This window comes from Meles meles, chromosome 3 (assembly GCF_922984935.1).
Source record: "Meles meles chromosome 3, mMelMel3.1 paternal haplotype, whole genome shotgun sequence".
Classification (NCBI taxonomy): Eukaryota; Metazoa; Chordata; class Mammalia; order Carnivora; family Mustelidae; genus Meles; species Meles meles.
In genome coordinates, this window is record NC_060068.1 from 141,887,474 (window position 1) to 141,902,353 (window position 14,880).

The 14,880-nt window shown below is 57.2% G+C and overlaps 1 protein-coding gene across 2 annotated transcripts in view; it reads left to right on the forward strand.

The window, feature by feature from the left end:
* The first annotated feature begins 3,195 nt into the window (after positions 1 to 3,195).
* The window catches only part of PDGFRB (platelet derived growth factor receptor beta), a 36,677-nt gene continuing 24,992 nt past the window's right edge, over positions 3,196 to 14,880 (forward strand). For both annotated transcript variants that reach the window (XM_045999998.1, XM_045999999.1), the window contains exon 1: positions 3,196 to 3,642. In XM_045999998.1, coding sequence (XP_045855954.1) covers positions 3,613 to 3,642 — 30 coding nt within the window. In that variant the 5' untranslated portion in view covers positions 3,196 to 3,612. The remainder of the gene's footprint in view (positions 3,643 to 14,880) is intronic.

The following is a 14,880-nucleotide window of genomic DNA, read 5'->3' on the forward strand; positions in this document are numbered from 1 at the left end:
CACTGAGAGCTGCGGCTTCCGGCTCTGACAAGCGTGGGTGGGGGTCTGGGGGGGGCGTTCAGTTCAGCCTGATTCCCTCCTTCAGGGAAGAGCCGTTCCAGTTCTGGGACGGGAACATGACGAAGCCTTGCTCAGTCACTCTCCAGTGCGGCTGCCGTCATCTGGGCTGTAAGATGAGCATTTGGATGGGCTCCCCTGCAGCCTGGATGGTGGACTTCTGTGACAGTGGCTCCTGGAGGCGCCTGAGCATTGTAACCTTCAGTGGGGCCTCCTTGCTCTGCTCCAGTCCTGCATAAAACACCAGGTGGGTCACTTATGCGGACCTCTCAACCACTCTGCAAGGGAGACACACGCGCCCCACTTTACAGCTGAAAACACTGAGGCTCCTAGAGCTCAGATAGTGTCATTTGTCCAGGCCATGAAGCTAGGAAGTGGAAGACCTGGGCTGAACTTCCAATGTCAGATCTCAGGCTCTTGATCTGCCTCCATGCAGTGGGGAGGAGGGGTGCTGAACCCCAAGGCCCAGAGCTCCCTTCTCCCTCTAGACCCCACTCGCTCCACCTCAGGAAGGATGCTCTGTTCACCCACTGTGAGCCCAGCTTTTCCAAGTCAGCATTGTCCCGGGCTGGACCAGGGTCCCTGCATCTGGGCAGCCTGCCCTGTCCACGGTGGGGCTGGAGAACGTGTGGATCCCCCACCCCCCAGCTTGCCGGTACCGCACTGCCCTCTGTGCACAGAGGAAACCGAAGCCCAGAGAAGGAAGAGCTCAGCTCAGGGGCACACAGCAATGGGCTGCAGCTGGAATGAGGGAAACTCTGTATTTCAATAATACTTCCAGACACTGTACTGAGTCCTTTAAGTGTGGTATAAATTGTAGTAGTCTTTCAAATCATCCCTCAAATCAGCTCCATTTACCAGAGGATGAAATTGAGGCTTGGAAGTCTCAGTGACTTGCCCAAGGTCATGCAGGTTGGCCTTGCAGAAGCCGGGATTTGAACCCAGCTCTGTTTCTGGCTCTGACTCTGCCCTTTCCATCATGATCCCCCTGCGTCATCTGTCCAGTTCTTGGTGTGTGCCCTGTGGTGTTCCATGGGGGCTCTGCGTCCCCCAGCCCCACCTCAGCAGAGAGGAAGCTTAGCAGCCCTAGTGCCTGCCAAGGGTTAATGGTGGTAGGGGCTAAGTGATTCCAGATGGGCCAGCCGGACGGCTGGGCTGGCCGGAAACCGGCCGCCGCCAGCTTCCCGGGGGAGCCGCCACCAGCCACCCCCTCCCCTCTGTGCTGCATCTCTGGCCCCCAGCTGTCCCCTTGTCCTGGGGCCCACCAGCCTCCTCTCTCTAGCCAGAGCCCAACTCTAAGCCACTTGTAAACAGCATCCCAAGGACCTCCCAGCACAGTGGGTTCAACCCTGTTAGGTACAGATGGGAAACTGAGGCTCAGAGAGGAGAAGATATCTATCCAAAGCTACACAGCAACTCCACAGCTGTGTCTCCTCACTCCCAGACTTGTTTGGGGGGTGGGAGTTAGGGTATGAAATGCCTCCTTGATCCTCCACCCCCTACCACCCCTGGGGCTGTTCTGGTCCTAGCGGTTGGGTCAAGGCTTTGGAAGCGAACGGCCAGGGCAAATGCTAACAGTTGCAAAGACTCACACAGTCTTTAGTTGTAAGATATATGAGTGTAGTCTTGACCCCGTCTTTGGAGTCCCCCTACTCCCCCCATGACCCCACTGCTACCACCCTGGGCTGGGACCCCTCTCAATCCCCACTCAGATAAGACCAAGAAGGGACCTCAAGATGGATGTGCTGTTGTGACTGGCATAAAATCCCAGCTCAGGCAAACACTCCTGCTCATGTCCTGGGGCCCAAGGTGAGGTCCAGGAGAAGAAGGGGGTAGATAGAGGTGCACCAGGTAGGACAGAAGGAGCCCTGGGCAGAGTCAGGCTCTACCTGTGTGACCTGGGACACCTTTCTTTCCTTCTCTGGGACTCGGTTTCCCCATGTATACAGTGTCAGGGCAAAGGGTGATTCGCCTCAACTCTTTAAACCCTTTTAAAATGATGCCCTTGGGCATCTAAGGGCCAGGAGTCTATGACCAGAGATGTCTTCTGGTCTGAGGAAATGCGGGCGGACTAATTGGGTGGGACAAGAGGTCCAATCAGGTTTTGGAGGAGTCTTGGCAGACCCTAGTGGGGAAGGAAGGGCAAGAGGCTGGCAATGGAACATCCGATCCTCAAAAATCTATGTTGGGGGACTGAGTGAGAGGCAGGGACAGGGTCCCTAGGAAGAAGGTGGGACGGGAGCCCCAGTCTGCTCTGCAGTGTGGGGTCAGAGCACCTGTGTCCGCTCCATCATGGAACTCAGGAGGCCGATTCCATGCCAGTTCTGCCCTTGCTGTGTGAGCTTGGGAAGCTCCATTCATGCCTCTGGGCTTCTGTTCCATTGTCTATACAATGGGGAAATAATCCTTTCCTGATGCTTCAGGGCCTGTGAGGGGACGGGAAGGAACATGTTTGGAAATCTGAAGCACAGCGGTGACATGGAGCAGGTCTCCTTCCCTCTCCGCGCCAATGCACGCCCGCCTTGGGTTTCTTCTTCTGAAAAGTGACTGATAATCAAAAAAGCGTCAGTTAAAGGCACTCTCAGCCTCCCTGTCCTTCTTTGGGGACCTGCCTGTGCCTCGTTGTGTCTCCCACAAGCCCGGGGCAGGCCTGGAGTCAGGGACTGTGTCTTACTACCCTGTTTCCAACATGTGTCACATAGTAGGTGCTCAACGTGCTTGTTCAATAAACGGATGTTGATTGAATCAATTATATAGGTTATGAGAGCTGCATTTATAGGTGAGGAAACAGGCACGGAGAAGGGAGCCCGCCCCAGGTGCCACAGCAAGGCATCAGGGAGGTGAGGCCAGGCCACTTTTTTAATAAAAGTGACTCAGCGGTTGGCGTGGGCTGCGGAGATTCTAAACATCCCCTCACATCCTGAGAGAGCAGGCGACGGAGGGAGCAAGCAGAGGGGAAAAAAGGAAGAAAAACAAGAAACTTAGGGGAAAAGAAAGAGAGGGGGGAAGAAACTGAAATTGAAAACAGACACACGCGTCTGCCTTCCCCGCCCCCTCGCCCCCCTTCTCCCAGCGGAGCCAATCAGCAGCGGCCCTGCAGCCTTTCCCCCAAAGTGGGGGGGGGGGGCGAGGAAGCCCACAGTGGTGTGAGCTCGTGGGGCTGCCAGCGCCCGCAGTCCCTTCCCATCCCGTCTGGAACCCAGGATCCCTCTGTGAACAAGTTGGAAGCAGAGAGGAGGAGGACAGCAAGGAGAGAAGCAGCCCCTCTGATCAGCGGCGCGGGGCAGCAGCCCGTGCTGGGCAGCGCAGCCCAGGCGGCCAGACCTAGGGCGGCCCCTCCTGGCAGCCCTGCTCCTCCAGAAGGATGCTTTGGGAGTGAGGCCACTCCTCACCCCTGCAGCCCCTCACTCCCTCCAGGCTCCGGGAGACTACAGCTGTCCTCCCTGCTCTCCTGCCAAGGCACTGCCCTATTCGGGGTCCAGCAAAGTCTTTCTGTTAATGAGAGGTCAGTGAGGAGAACTTCCTGGAGGGGGTGACAGCCCACAGCTCAGGACTATGCCCACACCTGAAGGCATTAGCAGCAAGGTAAGTGCTGGGAGAAGGGGGATCCCCAGCCCCTTGCCCTGTCCCCTTGCTCCAGTCTGCGCCTTCTTGGGTAGGTCAAAAAATGGAAAATATTTTTAACAAAACCAGATGGGAGGAGGCCAGGAGGCTGTGGGCGACGTCAGGGCTGAAGGAGCACAGCTCAGGCTGTGTCTGGGGTGGGTGGCCCCGGTCTCCAGAGCCCTGCTGCCCCTTGCTTTCATCAAAGGAACCTCAGAAGTTTCTGGGTGCAGACTGAGGGCCTCCAAAACACAGCACAGCCTGAGGGGGCTGGGAGAGCTAGAAGAAGCTTGAGAGGGGAGTTGGGAGGTGGCAAACAGGGTCCGTGGAAAGGGGATCTGGATAGGGGACCTCAGAACCATGGTCCCTGTCTCTGGTCCCAAGCCTTGTCCTTAAGAATCTGTCTGGCCCTAGGCCAGTCGGCCGCCAGGCAACCTCTGGGGATTTAAATGGATTTGCAGATTTTCCAGATTCCTAAGATGTCCTTCTAAACCTCCAGTGACTGGGAAAGCATGAAGACAAGGGGGCCGTGGCAGGCCTAACCAAGCAGTCATGCAGCTGGGGCCGTGGGGCTGGGGGCCTGGGCCTGGCCGTCAGATGTGGGGGGCCCCCTCTGTGAAGAAGGAGGAGTCGGTGTTGGGTCTTTCTGGACCCGCGCAGCTGCTTGGGCCGCCTTGCTGCCTCCCTCCTTCCGGACGCTGCTTTGACTCCGTCCTACAACACGAATCTGATCACGATTCCGTCTTTGATTATCCTGTGTAGAAAGCCCCAACTCCTAATAGTAGCTGCCATTGATTGGCACCTACTGCATGCCAGGACCCCTTGGAGAGCTTTATGGGCCTGATCTCACATAACTCACCAGCAGCTCTGAGGTGGGCACGGATTTTATGTCGGTTTTGCGGGTAAGGTTCAAGGCAGCTACAAAACTGCATCACAATGCTAGTAAGTGGCAGAGCTCAGGGAGATAATAAGCTCCCTGCTCTGTTTCTCCAAACTTGGGGCTTGTGTTCCCGCTAGTCAGATCCTAGGGTTCCCAGGAAGAGTATGCACAATCCTGCCCATGAGAATGCCCTTCCTCATCACCTCCATTTTCCTTCATGGACCTTCCCCGACTTTACCTCCTCCAGGGAGCCTTCCAGGTTCTTCAAGTCTTCAAGTGCTTGCCATGCCCTTTGCCTGGTTGCTTGGCCTTCTCTTCCTGTGTGTACATCAGAGATCATTTGGGCCCCAGGCTCCCCCATCTTGTGTTCTGTCCCCAGCATGGGCAGGGGGGCAAATGTACTGGTCAAAGGTAGGAGGGGGCTCACTGAAGACTTTCTGTTCCCAAATGTGAGACTAGAACCAGGCCCCTCGGTTCCCTCAGGTGCCCTTCCAGAACATCACGTTGTTCCTCCCGATGGCATTTTACTATGTCAAACAGGGAGGAGCGTCCCGGCCTGTCTCTGCAATCCCAGAGTGCACAAAGGCCTCTAGCCAGATCTCTGAAGTCGTGCAGGCCTCCCCTGCCTCTGAGCAAGAGGCTCTGAGTCCACAACGCTCAGGGATGGAGGGCCATGTTGCTCACTGTCATAGAGCGCTTGCCCTGTGCCAGGTGCAGAGCCCGGGACCCCATGCCCCTTGTAACCCCCGCAGCAGCTCTTGGGAATCCATATGGCTGTTACCCTGTTTGGCAGAAAAGGAAAAAACCAAGGGCCAGAGAGGCTACTGGACTTTTCCAGTATCACACAGTTAGAGTCCTTAGACCCAGGTCTGTTTGAAACCAAAGACTTAACCCCTTGCTACCCAGGGAGGCCTAGGTCAGAAGGGAGAGTATCTCCATCCTCCCACAGAGGCTGCTTCTGGCTCCAGCACCTTCCACAGCAGGAAGTTCAGCGTCAGGCCCCACCTGCTCCTGGGTCCACCCGGAGTCTGGCCGGGTCCTGAGTGAGGAAGGAGACCATCTGGCCAGCACCTTCCCTTCACTGGTGACCAGGCGGACCTCCCTCCTGTGTGGGATGAAGAGCTGAGGCTTGTAATTGTCCACAGATGTGGGACAGCGGAAAGCACCATGGATTCAGAGTCAGGAGACCCGGTGTTGCCCTGCCTCAAGTCCATTGCTTGGCCAGCCTCGGGTCCCCATGTCCTTTATCTGGATGGCATCTACGTCTGGAAGGCAGTGGACACTATGGGTAAACCACATCAGGTTTGGGCATCAGGGGACCATGCATTAATCCCTAGTTGGCTCCTGGCTGGCTGTGTGACCCCGGGCCAGCACTCTGTCACTCTTGGCATCAGTTCCCTCCTCTGCGAGCAGCAGGGGCATGTAAGCTCTGCGACTGTAACATAGGTAAGGCTCTGAGCAGCTCTTGCTGGGCTCTCACAGGGCTCACCTAATGGTCATGGGCTGAGGGAGGGGCACTGCTCGCCCTTCTCCTGCATGGGACTCAGCAGTGAAATAGTCTGGGATCAACAAAGGACCATGCCCACGGGAGGGACCTAGACACCATAGGTATTATAAAGGCCACTTCCACCTTCCAGGCTTGGTCTGGCTCTGAGACCAGCTGCCTTCTGGACTAGAGGAGGGGGCTTCGTGTTTTGCTCAGGATGGGCTGCTGAGTGTGGTGGGGAAGGAAGAAGGAAGGAGAGGGTCCCTTGACTGCCCTGAAATACCCTCCGTGCCCACCTTATGTCCTTGCACATTTCAGAATCCTGCAGGCAGTGGGCCCTCACCCTCGGAATGTTTTCCGTAGGCCTTCCTGGGGGCCTCCCAGGAGGCAGAGTTCATAGCCCCTATGCTGGGGAGCAATGGGGGCAGGGTGAGATAACAGGGACCAGCAATCCCTGAGTGCTTTCGTAGTGCCTCCCATCCCATTACTGTGATGTTCACTGCTGTGGTCCTTGGGGCTTCGAACAGGCCCAGCACTCAGAAAGTGCTTAATAAATATTTGCCAAACTAATAGAATCATCACAGCAACCTCCAGGAGTAGATATAAACTCTCTCTGTTTAACAGATGAGGAAATGCCCAGAGAGGTTAAATCAGTTGCCCAAGTTCCCACAGCTAGGAAGTGGTTTTCGTCTGGGTGTTTGTGACTCCAGAGCCCAAGAGAGGCCGCGTGGGGTGCGGGCCACCCCTGGGGAAACAGCATAGACTTTGACAATGGGCCTGAGCTGTGAGGACCCCTCAGAGTTCCAGAGGTGGTCCTCAGACCCTGGAACCCATCCTGTGTGACTGTGGCTAAGTCCGTCCTAAGCTGGGCCTCAGTTTTCCATCAGTAAGACCCAGGAGGTTGAACGAGATGATCTCTGAGCTCCTTCCAGGCTGAAAACAATTCCAGGATTGCAAGCCCCACCAACCCAGATTGGCAGCCACACAGCCTGTTGGGTACAGGCATCCTGTATCTTTAACTTCACAGTGAAAGGATTTTTTTCTTACTCTTTCTTTACCCATTACAGAAAGAGGTCAGGATCGATGTTCACTAATGGAAAACTGTAACCTGCTATAAAGAGGAGAAACTTTCTACAGTTAGAACAGCCCATTCGTTAATGTACTCGGTTTCTTAGGGCGCTCCAAGGGTGTGTTCCTGCAGAGCCCCTGTGCCCATTTTCCTGGGGTACAGAGGGAGGAAGTCAGAAGATGCGCCTGTTGGGGTCCATATGGGTGGATGCTGTGAGCCTTTAGGCCCCTTCCGATGCTGATTTTTCAAATCTCATGTGCTTTGATTTCAAGAGGAAGCAGGGCTTTGGGTCAATGGTGCATGGATAAATGGTGGGGTCCAGAGGTGAGGGAAGCGATGTGGGGTCCTGATGGGAGCGGGTGTGGAATTTACACACTTGTGGCTTCCAGTGTAAGAGCCAACTTAAGACCCTCCCAAGACTTCAGACTCAGAGCCAATGGCTTTCTGAACCCCCAGACCCCCACCCCAGGGACCACCCCCTTCCTAGATGCTTTCTGGGGCACCCTGCCCCCAGCCTAGTTCAGGAGGCCGCAGATCAAAGTGTATTGCTTTAGCTGCACTATTAGTACCCTCTCTTCTCTCTTCAGCTCAGGGCTCTTTGATGTCTCAGGAGCCCGAAACCTTCCATCTGCCAGAGGTACCAGCTCCTCCACCCTGTGATGGGAACGATCGTCTCTTGGGGGGCAGCAGGGTCAGGGAGTTCAGGAACTCCTGAAGGACAGGGATGGAAAAGACTCCGGGAGTCACCTGGTTTGACTTCCCTGTTGTACGGGTGGGAAACTGAGGTCCAGAGAAGGGCTGGTCCGGAAGAGAGGTCCAGTCGTACGGACGGTCAGCGGTAGCACTGAGCCCGGGACCCAGCCAAGTACGTGCCATCCATCCGCCTCTGCCATCCGGGGACTCCCTCAGCCTCAGTTCTCCCTGGCTGAGGTCACAAGGCAGAGTTTGGGCTAAAGAGGAAATGCCATTTCCATGAGTGGCGGGAACCCCCCAGGGTAAAGTTTTGTGGACCCAGAGCTCTCCCCACGTCACTTCTCTGGCCACAATTTCCTTTTTATATAAGAAAAGGGGAGACCTAGGGTGCCACTCAGTGACCTCAGATGTTCCATCCCGCTTTGCTCTTAGCCCCTGCCAGGCTTCTGTGGCTGTTTCAAATCCTCATTGCTGCCCTTAGTAGACTTCCTTCCCAGGAAGTGGAACCAGCGGGTGGGTCAGGGTCTCCTCTCTTGAAACTGAGCCTCAGTTAGGCATGGGGGGATTCCAGGGTCAGTCCATAGGACAGGGCTCAGCTTTAGGAACCTGTCACAGCCGTAGCTCAGGACATGGGGCTTGAAGGGAAAGGCTTGCTCTGACGTGGTAGACTGTGGACTACCCCACCCCTCAACCCGTATTTGCACCCTCTCAGTTCTCACTCTGCAACCTGTCTGCGGAATGGATAAATAATGCATGGGAGAGACAGATAGACACGCTGCTGGCTGGCTGGACAGTTGGCCTCCCTTTTAGTCCAGGGAACGGGGCTGATGCTCCAACTTGCAATTCTTTTCTTTCTTTCTTTTTTTTTTTTTAATTTTTATTTACTTATTTGACGGAGATCACAAGTAGGCAGAGAGGCAGGCGGGGTGGGGCGGGGTAAGCAGGCTCCCTGCTGAACAGAGAGTCCGATGCGGAGCTTGATCCCAGGACCCTGAGATCATGACCTGAGCTGAAGGCAGAGGCTTAACCCACTGAGCCACCCAGGCACCCCTGCAATTCTTAATAATTTTAGAACCGGGGTCCCGCGTGTCCATTTTGCACTTGGCTCCACAAATTACATAGCTGGTTCTGCCTGGGACCTTAGGTGGGGCTTGAGATGGTTTCATACCCAAAACTGGCCTCGCTGCCATGCCCTCCCACAGATGCTAATCTACCCCTATCACTCCCGTTTGAGGACGGGGAGCTCCCTCCTCCTGCAGTGCTTGGAGCTGGCCTGTTACCACTGCCCAGCCAGCAGCCTGCCACCCCCTACCCCACTATTAATGTCCTGGTGCCTCCAGAGCAAAGCCTGAATCCTCACCCAGGACCCCAAGGCTTTCCCAGAGTGACTTCTGCCTTTCTTCCTGGTGTCAGACGTGAGCCCTTCCCTACCTCTTTGCTAAAGAGCCCGGATTTCTGATGTCAGAGCTCTACCCCTGCTGTTCTCCCAGATGCCCTGAGACCTCCCACTTCCCACACAGAGCCACTGTAGGACACCCTTCCCTGGCATCATCCACCAAAGAAACCAGCTAAATCCTGGAGGCCAAGCTGGAGGCCGCCCCCTCCCCCACTAGAAGAATCCCATATTTGGGACACTTGCCATTTACTGAGCACCTATTTTGTGACAGGTGCTTTTCGTCATCACTGCTGCCCCTCAAAGCAATGGAAAAGGAAGTCTGGAAAAGGAAGTCTCTTGTGTCGTTTTCCTGGAAATTGGAACTCAGGGAAGTTAAAGTCAGAGAGGTCACACCGTTATGAGGGAGGAGAACTGGCACTTAACTTGGACCTGGATTAAGTGGCTTCAGAGCAGGACTACTGCACCTGATCTGGCTGGGCTCCCTTGTGCTTTTGGTGCCCTGGGTGGCACCAGGCACAGCTTGCTGGCTTCAGGGTCCCCTTTTGCCCTCCAATCTAGCCCATCACATCACCACCCTGGAGGGAAAGAGTCACCATTGTCTGCCCATGTCAGCTCTCCAGCCTAGTGAACCCCAAGCCATTAGAAGACAGCTGAAACCCCATGCCTGAAGACCAGAAGGGCTGACCCCTACAAGGCTGTGTGATCCCTTATGGTGTGTAAGCATCTATTAAGCATCTACTGTAAGCCTAATTCTGTATTAGGAATTTGGGGGCATCTGAAAAAATTTTAGGTGTGTTTCCTCATTTGTGGGGAATCAAGTGAAGGAACTAAGGCAAAGGTACAGGAAGGAAGTGGTTGGCAGACCGGGGATTGAGGCCTGGGTTCTGGTCCTGGGTGGGCCTTTAAATTCCCGACTATGCTAGAGGACACCCCCCACCCCCGGCCCCGCCTGCCGAGCCTGCCAGCCGTACCAGTAACAGGCAGCTACCCTTCCTAAGAAGTCCTTCTAGAAGGGCCTTTCCCATCTCATTTATCACAGGCATCCCTTCACTGACAGGCCCAGCCAGAGGGCCTGAGCTGTGCACTCACTGGCCGGGCTAGTGGGTAAGTGACTTATTCTCCCGTGAGCGCAGGAAGAACGAGGCCCCTGACTTGGCACAGGGCTGTGTGCCAGGCCCTGTTCTAAGCATTTTACTTGCATGAACTCATTCAGTGGCCTCCCCAGCTCAGTGATGAGCCCCGACTTCCAGATGGGAATGCTGAGGCGCAGAGAAGCCGAGTAACTGTCCGTGGGAGAGTGGGAGTGCAGGACTGGAGAGGAAGGGGCGAGAGACAGAAGGCTGAGAAAGGGAGAGGGAAGCAAAATGTGGGCGTTTTCTCCCCTCTGGCTCTGCCGCCCCAAGGGCTCTGAGGGGAATCTCAATGCTCCACGTTGGCTCCAATTAATGGCAGGGTTTCTCCGCCAGCCTGTGGGCTTGGGCTCGAGGCTGGTGGGGGCAGGCCACGTGCTGGTGGGTCAGGACAAACGGCCTGAGGCCTGCCTGCCCCCTGTCCACTTGGCTCTGAGAACCCATTCTATTTGCGGCCCCCACCCCGGCCCGGGGCTGATCTCGAGCTGGCAGCAGCCCGGGGAACAGAAGGTTTGCTTGTCTGCGTCTGCTGCACCCCCTTCCCCAGCCTCAGCTTGGGACCCCTCTCAGGGGCTCCTTTGGCTGCCAGGATCTGGGCTCTCCGTTGCCATGGCACCGGCCGGAGATGAGGCTGGGGGTGGGGCGGGGGGGGCAGTGCAGGGAGGGCAGCGAGGGATGGTGGAGGCCTAGAACTCTGCAGCTGCTGAGGTGCTGGGGCCCCAGCAGGGGCAGGCCTGGACCCCGAGCACAGCGGGCCTGGGCCTGTGGCAGAGCCGGCCACACACCTAGCCTGACTACCAGGGTGTTCCAGCTCAGAGGCCCTCAGGGGGGGCCTCGGGGCAGGCCAGTTACTGCTGGGGCACGGCCTCTGCCAGGCCCAGGCTGTCCTCAGCAAGGACTCCTCTCCCTACCCGTGAGCTGACCCTCAGGCTCTGCAGGGAAGTTGCTGGAAGGATCTGAGTTCTATCCTTAGCTTGACTTTCAAATTGCTGGGTGAGCTGGGGCACGCCCCGTGTTCACTTGGCACCTCAGCAAGGGAAGGCTAAGGACTCGGACCGCAGGATCCTTCGGACCTTGGGAGCCTGGATTCTGTATGGACCCCATTAGGGTAAACTCGTGTAGTCCTGTTTCCCTGTGGACAGACCTGTTTCTGGGCTGGAGACAGGGCCGCCCATCGTAATGGTTAAGAAGACAGGTTTGAAGTCCGACGAGCCTGAATTTGCACCCCAGCTTCATGGCTTACTGAATGTGTCACCTTGGGCAAGTTACCAGACCTCTCTGAGACTCAGTTTCTTCCTCATGAAAGGAAAATAACGATTGTCACAGGACTGTTGTGAGGACAAGAGGAGATCCCCAATGTAATGAACATTTCTGAGTAGCCTGACCTCTGGGGGTCCTGAGCCGTCTAAGGATGGCCTCAGTTTACGGATGAGGGGGTGAGACCCTGGCCATGGGAGGTGTGCCATTGTGGACAGGACAACCCCTTGGTTTGCGGAGAGGAAGAGGGAGGCGTGTGGGGGTGAGTGTTTGGGGCCTCTTCCAGCCCCAAGGCCGTAGGGCTCTGTGAGAGGTGGTATGACTCTCGCCTTGTTCTTCGGCTTCAGGCTCACCCCGTTACAAGGAGGGCCTGGACCAACAGGCGAGGTCTGGAAGCAGAGCGGAAAGAACAAGGCGGGTGTGGCTCGTGGACGGAGCCTGTGCTGGGTGCCAGGCATGGCTTTGTCATTTTTACCTCCTGCCTCAGGGAGGCTGTGACGTAGGTGTGGAGCCAGGGTGCTCCGGGGTCAGCCAGGGTGCTCCCGGGTCAGTCCGCCCAGCACTGAGCACTGGTTCCACCACTGACAAGCCCCGTGCCCAAGGGCAAATGATTTAACCCCTCTGTGCCTTGCTTTCCTCATCTGTGAAAGGGGGCCGCCACCCAGAGATCATGGGTTGTCCCGCTGACATCAGCCCAGGTACTGGGAGGCCCAAAAGAAATCAGAGATATCTATTGTCATCCCTGTTGTTTTCAAGGCCGGCTAGCTCCTTGTTCCATCTTACAGGGGCTCCGGGGGGTCCAGATGGGATCCAGAGGACTCCAGTCCGGGAATACACGGGGCCTGCGCAGAGCCCTGGGGGCGGGGTGGGCAGCCGTGGGGGGACGAGCAGGGAGGCCAGCAAGACACCAGAGAAGGCAGGAAGCGTTTGCTCGGGAGGCCGGGGGCGGGGGACAGGAGCGCGCGGCAGGCCTCCCTCCCTCACTGACCTCCTTCTCAGGATGGTTCCCAGCCTGTGTGGGGACCCAGGCCCCCTCCCCTGGGCCCCCAGTGGCCGTGAAGCACACACTGAGCGCTTTCCCACGAGCTGTTCCAAGTCCCCGGGCCTGCGTTATCCCCCACCCCCACGTGCACACACTCTGGCGGAGGAGGGGGTGTGTGGCAGGAGAGGGGGCTCAGGCTCGGTGGGGGGAATCAGTCCGTTCTTTATCAGCCTGGCTCGGATCCCGACAGATGTTTCATTTTATTTTGAACTTCCAGAAAATAGGTCATTTCTTTCCATTGTGTCCCTGGGGAGGCCTCCTGGGGAGAGGAGCACACAGTGAGTGACGAGAGCGTGGGGGCCTCACTTGGGCCCCAGGGAGCCAGGAGGGCAGCGACCTCCCTTCCTCAGTCATGACAAGCTGTCGGCAGGGCCGGGGCACCTAGTTTCTTAGAGGCCGAGTTAAGAAGCCAGCCCAGTCCTGTGGGCAGTGGAGGGCCACGGACATACCAGGGAAGAAGGTGGTTAGACAGGTATTTCAGAAAGGCTCCCCTGGTTTCGGTGTGAGAACAGGTCGGAGGGGACAGCCTGCAGCTGGTGAGACAGAAGAGGGGCGGTGCCATGGGACAGCCAGAGGTGACCAAGCTTGCACTGGAGAGGGCGGGGGTAGGGGGACCGGAATGCCAGCCCATGGAACAGGCACTGTTATTCTACCCACGTGGACTTCCAGAACGTCTGGAGTCCGGGTCAGGCCCCAACTTAGCTGATTTCTGCTGCTTTGTTTGGGGGACCTCATAGGTACCCGGAAACCAGAAGTTCCTCTAGGTCTGGAGCCGCATGGCAGAGTGAGGCCTGGATGTTGAGCTACATCACTGTGCGATTTGGGCCAGGCTGCTCTCTCTCCGGCCCTGAAGTGCTCCTCTGGCTTGTGGGGGAGACACTGTGTAAAGGTGGAGTGCTGAGCCAACAGATAGGAGGGGGGCTTAGGATTGAGGGTGGCAGGTGGGAGCCCCCCAGCCTCAGCCCCTTCCCAGGCTTCTACCCCGACTGTCTCCCTACCAGAGGACTCTGCAGTGCTCCTTGGCTCTCGGGATGAAGGTCCCCCACCCATGCTGCCAGAGCACACCTACGTCTCAGCCCCCTTGGAGTAAGGCCCCCCGGGCCACCCTCTGCCAGGTCCAGCCAGTGCGGCCCTCACTCATGTGCTCTCGCAGCTGCTGGAGGGAGGACTCCATCCCTGGCTCCAGATGCCTCTTGCCTCCACACACTCCTAGGCCTCAGGCGGGCTGCCTTCTCTGAGCTGAGTCATGACATCCAGGCCAGGGCCCCTCCCCGGGTCCCCACCCCCACCCCAGCATTCCAGTTCTGCACAGCTGCCTTCCCCAAGCGAGGTCCTGAGAGCCACAGACAGCCCTGGAAGTGCACCCTGTGTACAGATGGGAAGCCCAAGGCTCAGCGAGGGGCACGATGGCACGATACGTGGGTGACAGAGCTGGGGCAAGAACCCACATACCCTTATTCCCGTCAGTCAGGGATCCTTGCTGGTTTGTCCCCGGGACGCAGAGTGGAGAGGGGTGTACAGAAGAGAGGACGCGGCTGCCAGCAGTGTCCCCACTTCTGCTGGCAACTTAGCCACCTCCTCTGAGGTGGGACAGGACAGGAAGAGTGACTGCCCACAGAGTGGGCCATGAAGGTAGCCTGAACCCTGGGTCTTGAGCTACCGGCCTCACATCGGGGCTGGGGCTGGAGCCAGGGCTGCCCAGTCGGGTGAGTTCCAGCGCCCCATTAGCCACCTACCTGAGCCTGGCTTGCCTAGGCCAAAACACTGGCACCTGTCCCTGTTTTTCTCTAAGCCTCAGTTTCCCCACCTGTACAACGGGCACAGGAAGAGGGTTAGTTTGGCGAGATGATCCCTGAGGGCCGTGGAGCTCTGATATTCTGTGACTCTAACCCCGTGACTCCGCGGCTAGGCCTCCTCCTCCCTCTGGCATCTTGTTTATTCAGAGCATCCCTGGCCTGAGACTGCCCGCCCCAACACCCCCCTCCTCCTTGCAGCAGGGCTGCCTCCTATCCCCACCTCCCTGCTATTTCTGCCCATTCCCTGCCTCCAGACAGAGGGTCCCTCCGTCCACTCGGGAGCCCACGGCCCCTCCAAACCCTGAAGCAGCTTGATGGCAGCTCTCAATCCTGGCCCTTTGCCTCATTCTCATCTCAGGAAATGACACTGCATCCCCAACACACACACACACACACACACACACACACTCCTGCCCCCGCCCCCCCGCAGTGTTCCAAGTCAGAATCAGGAGTGGGGGCTCGTGCAAGCTA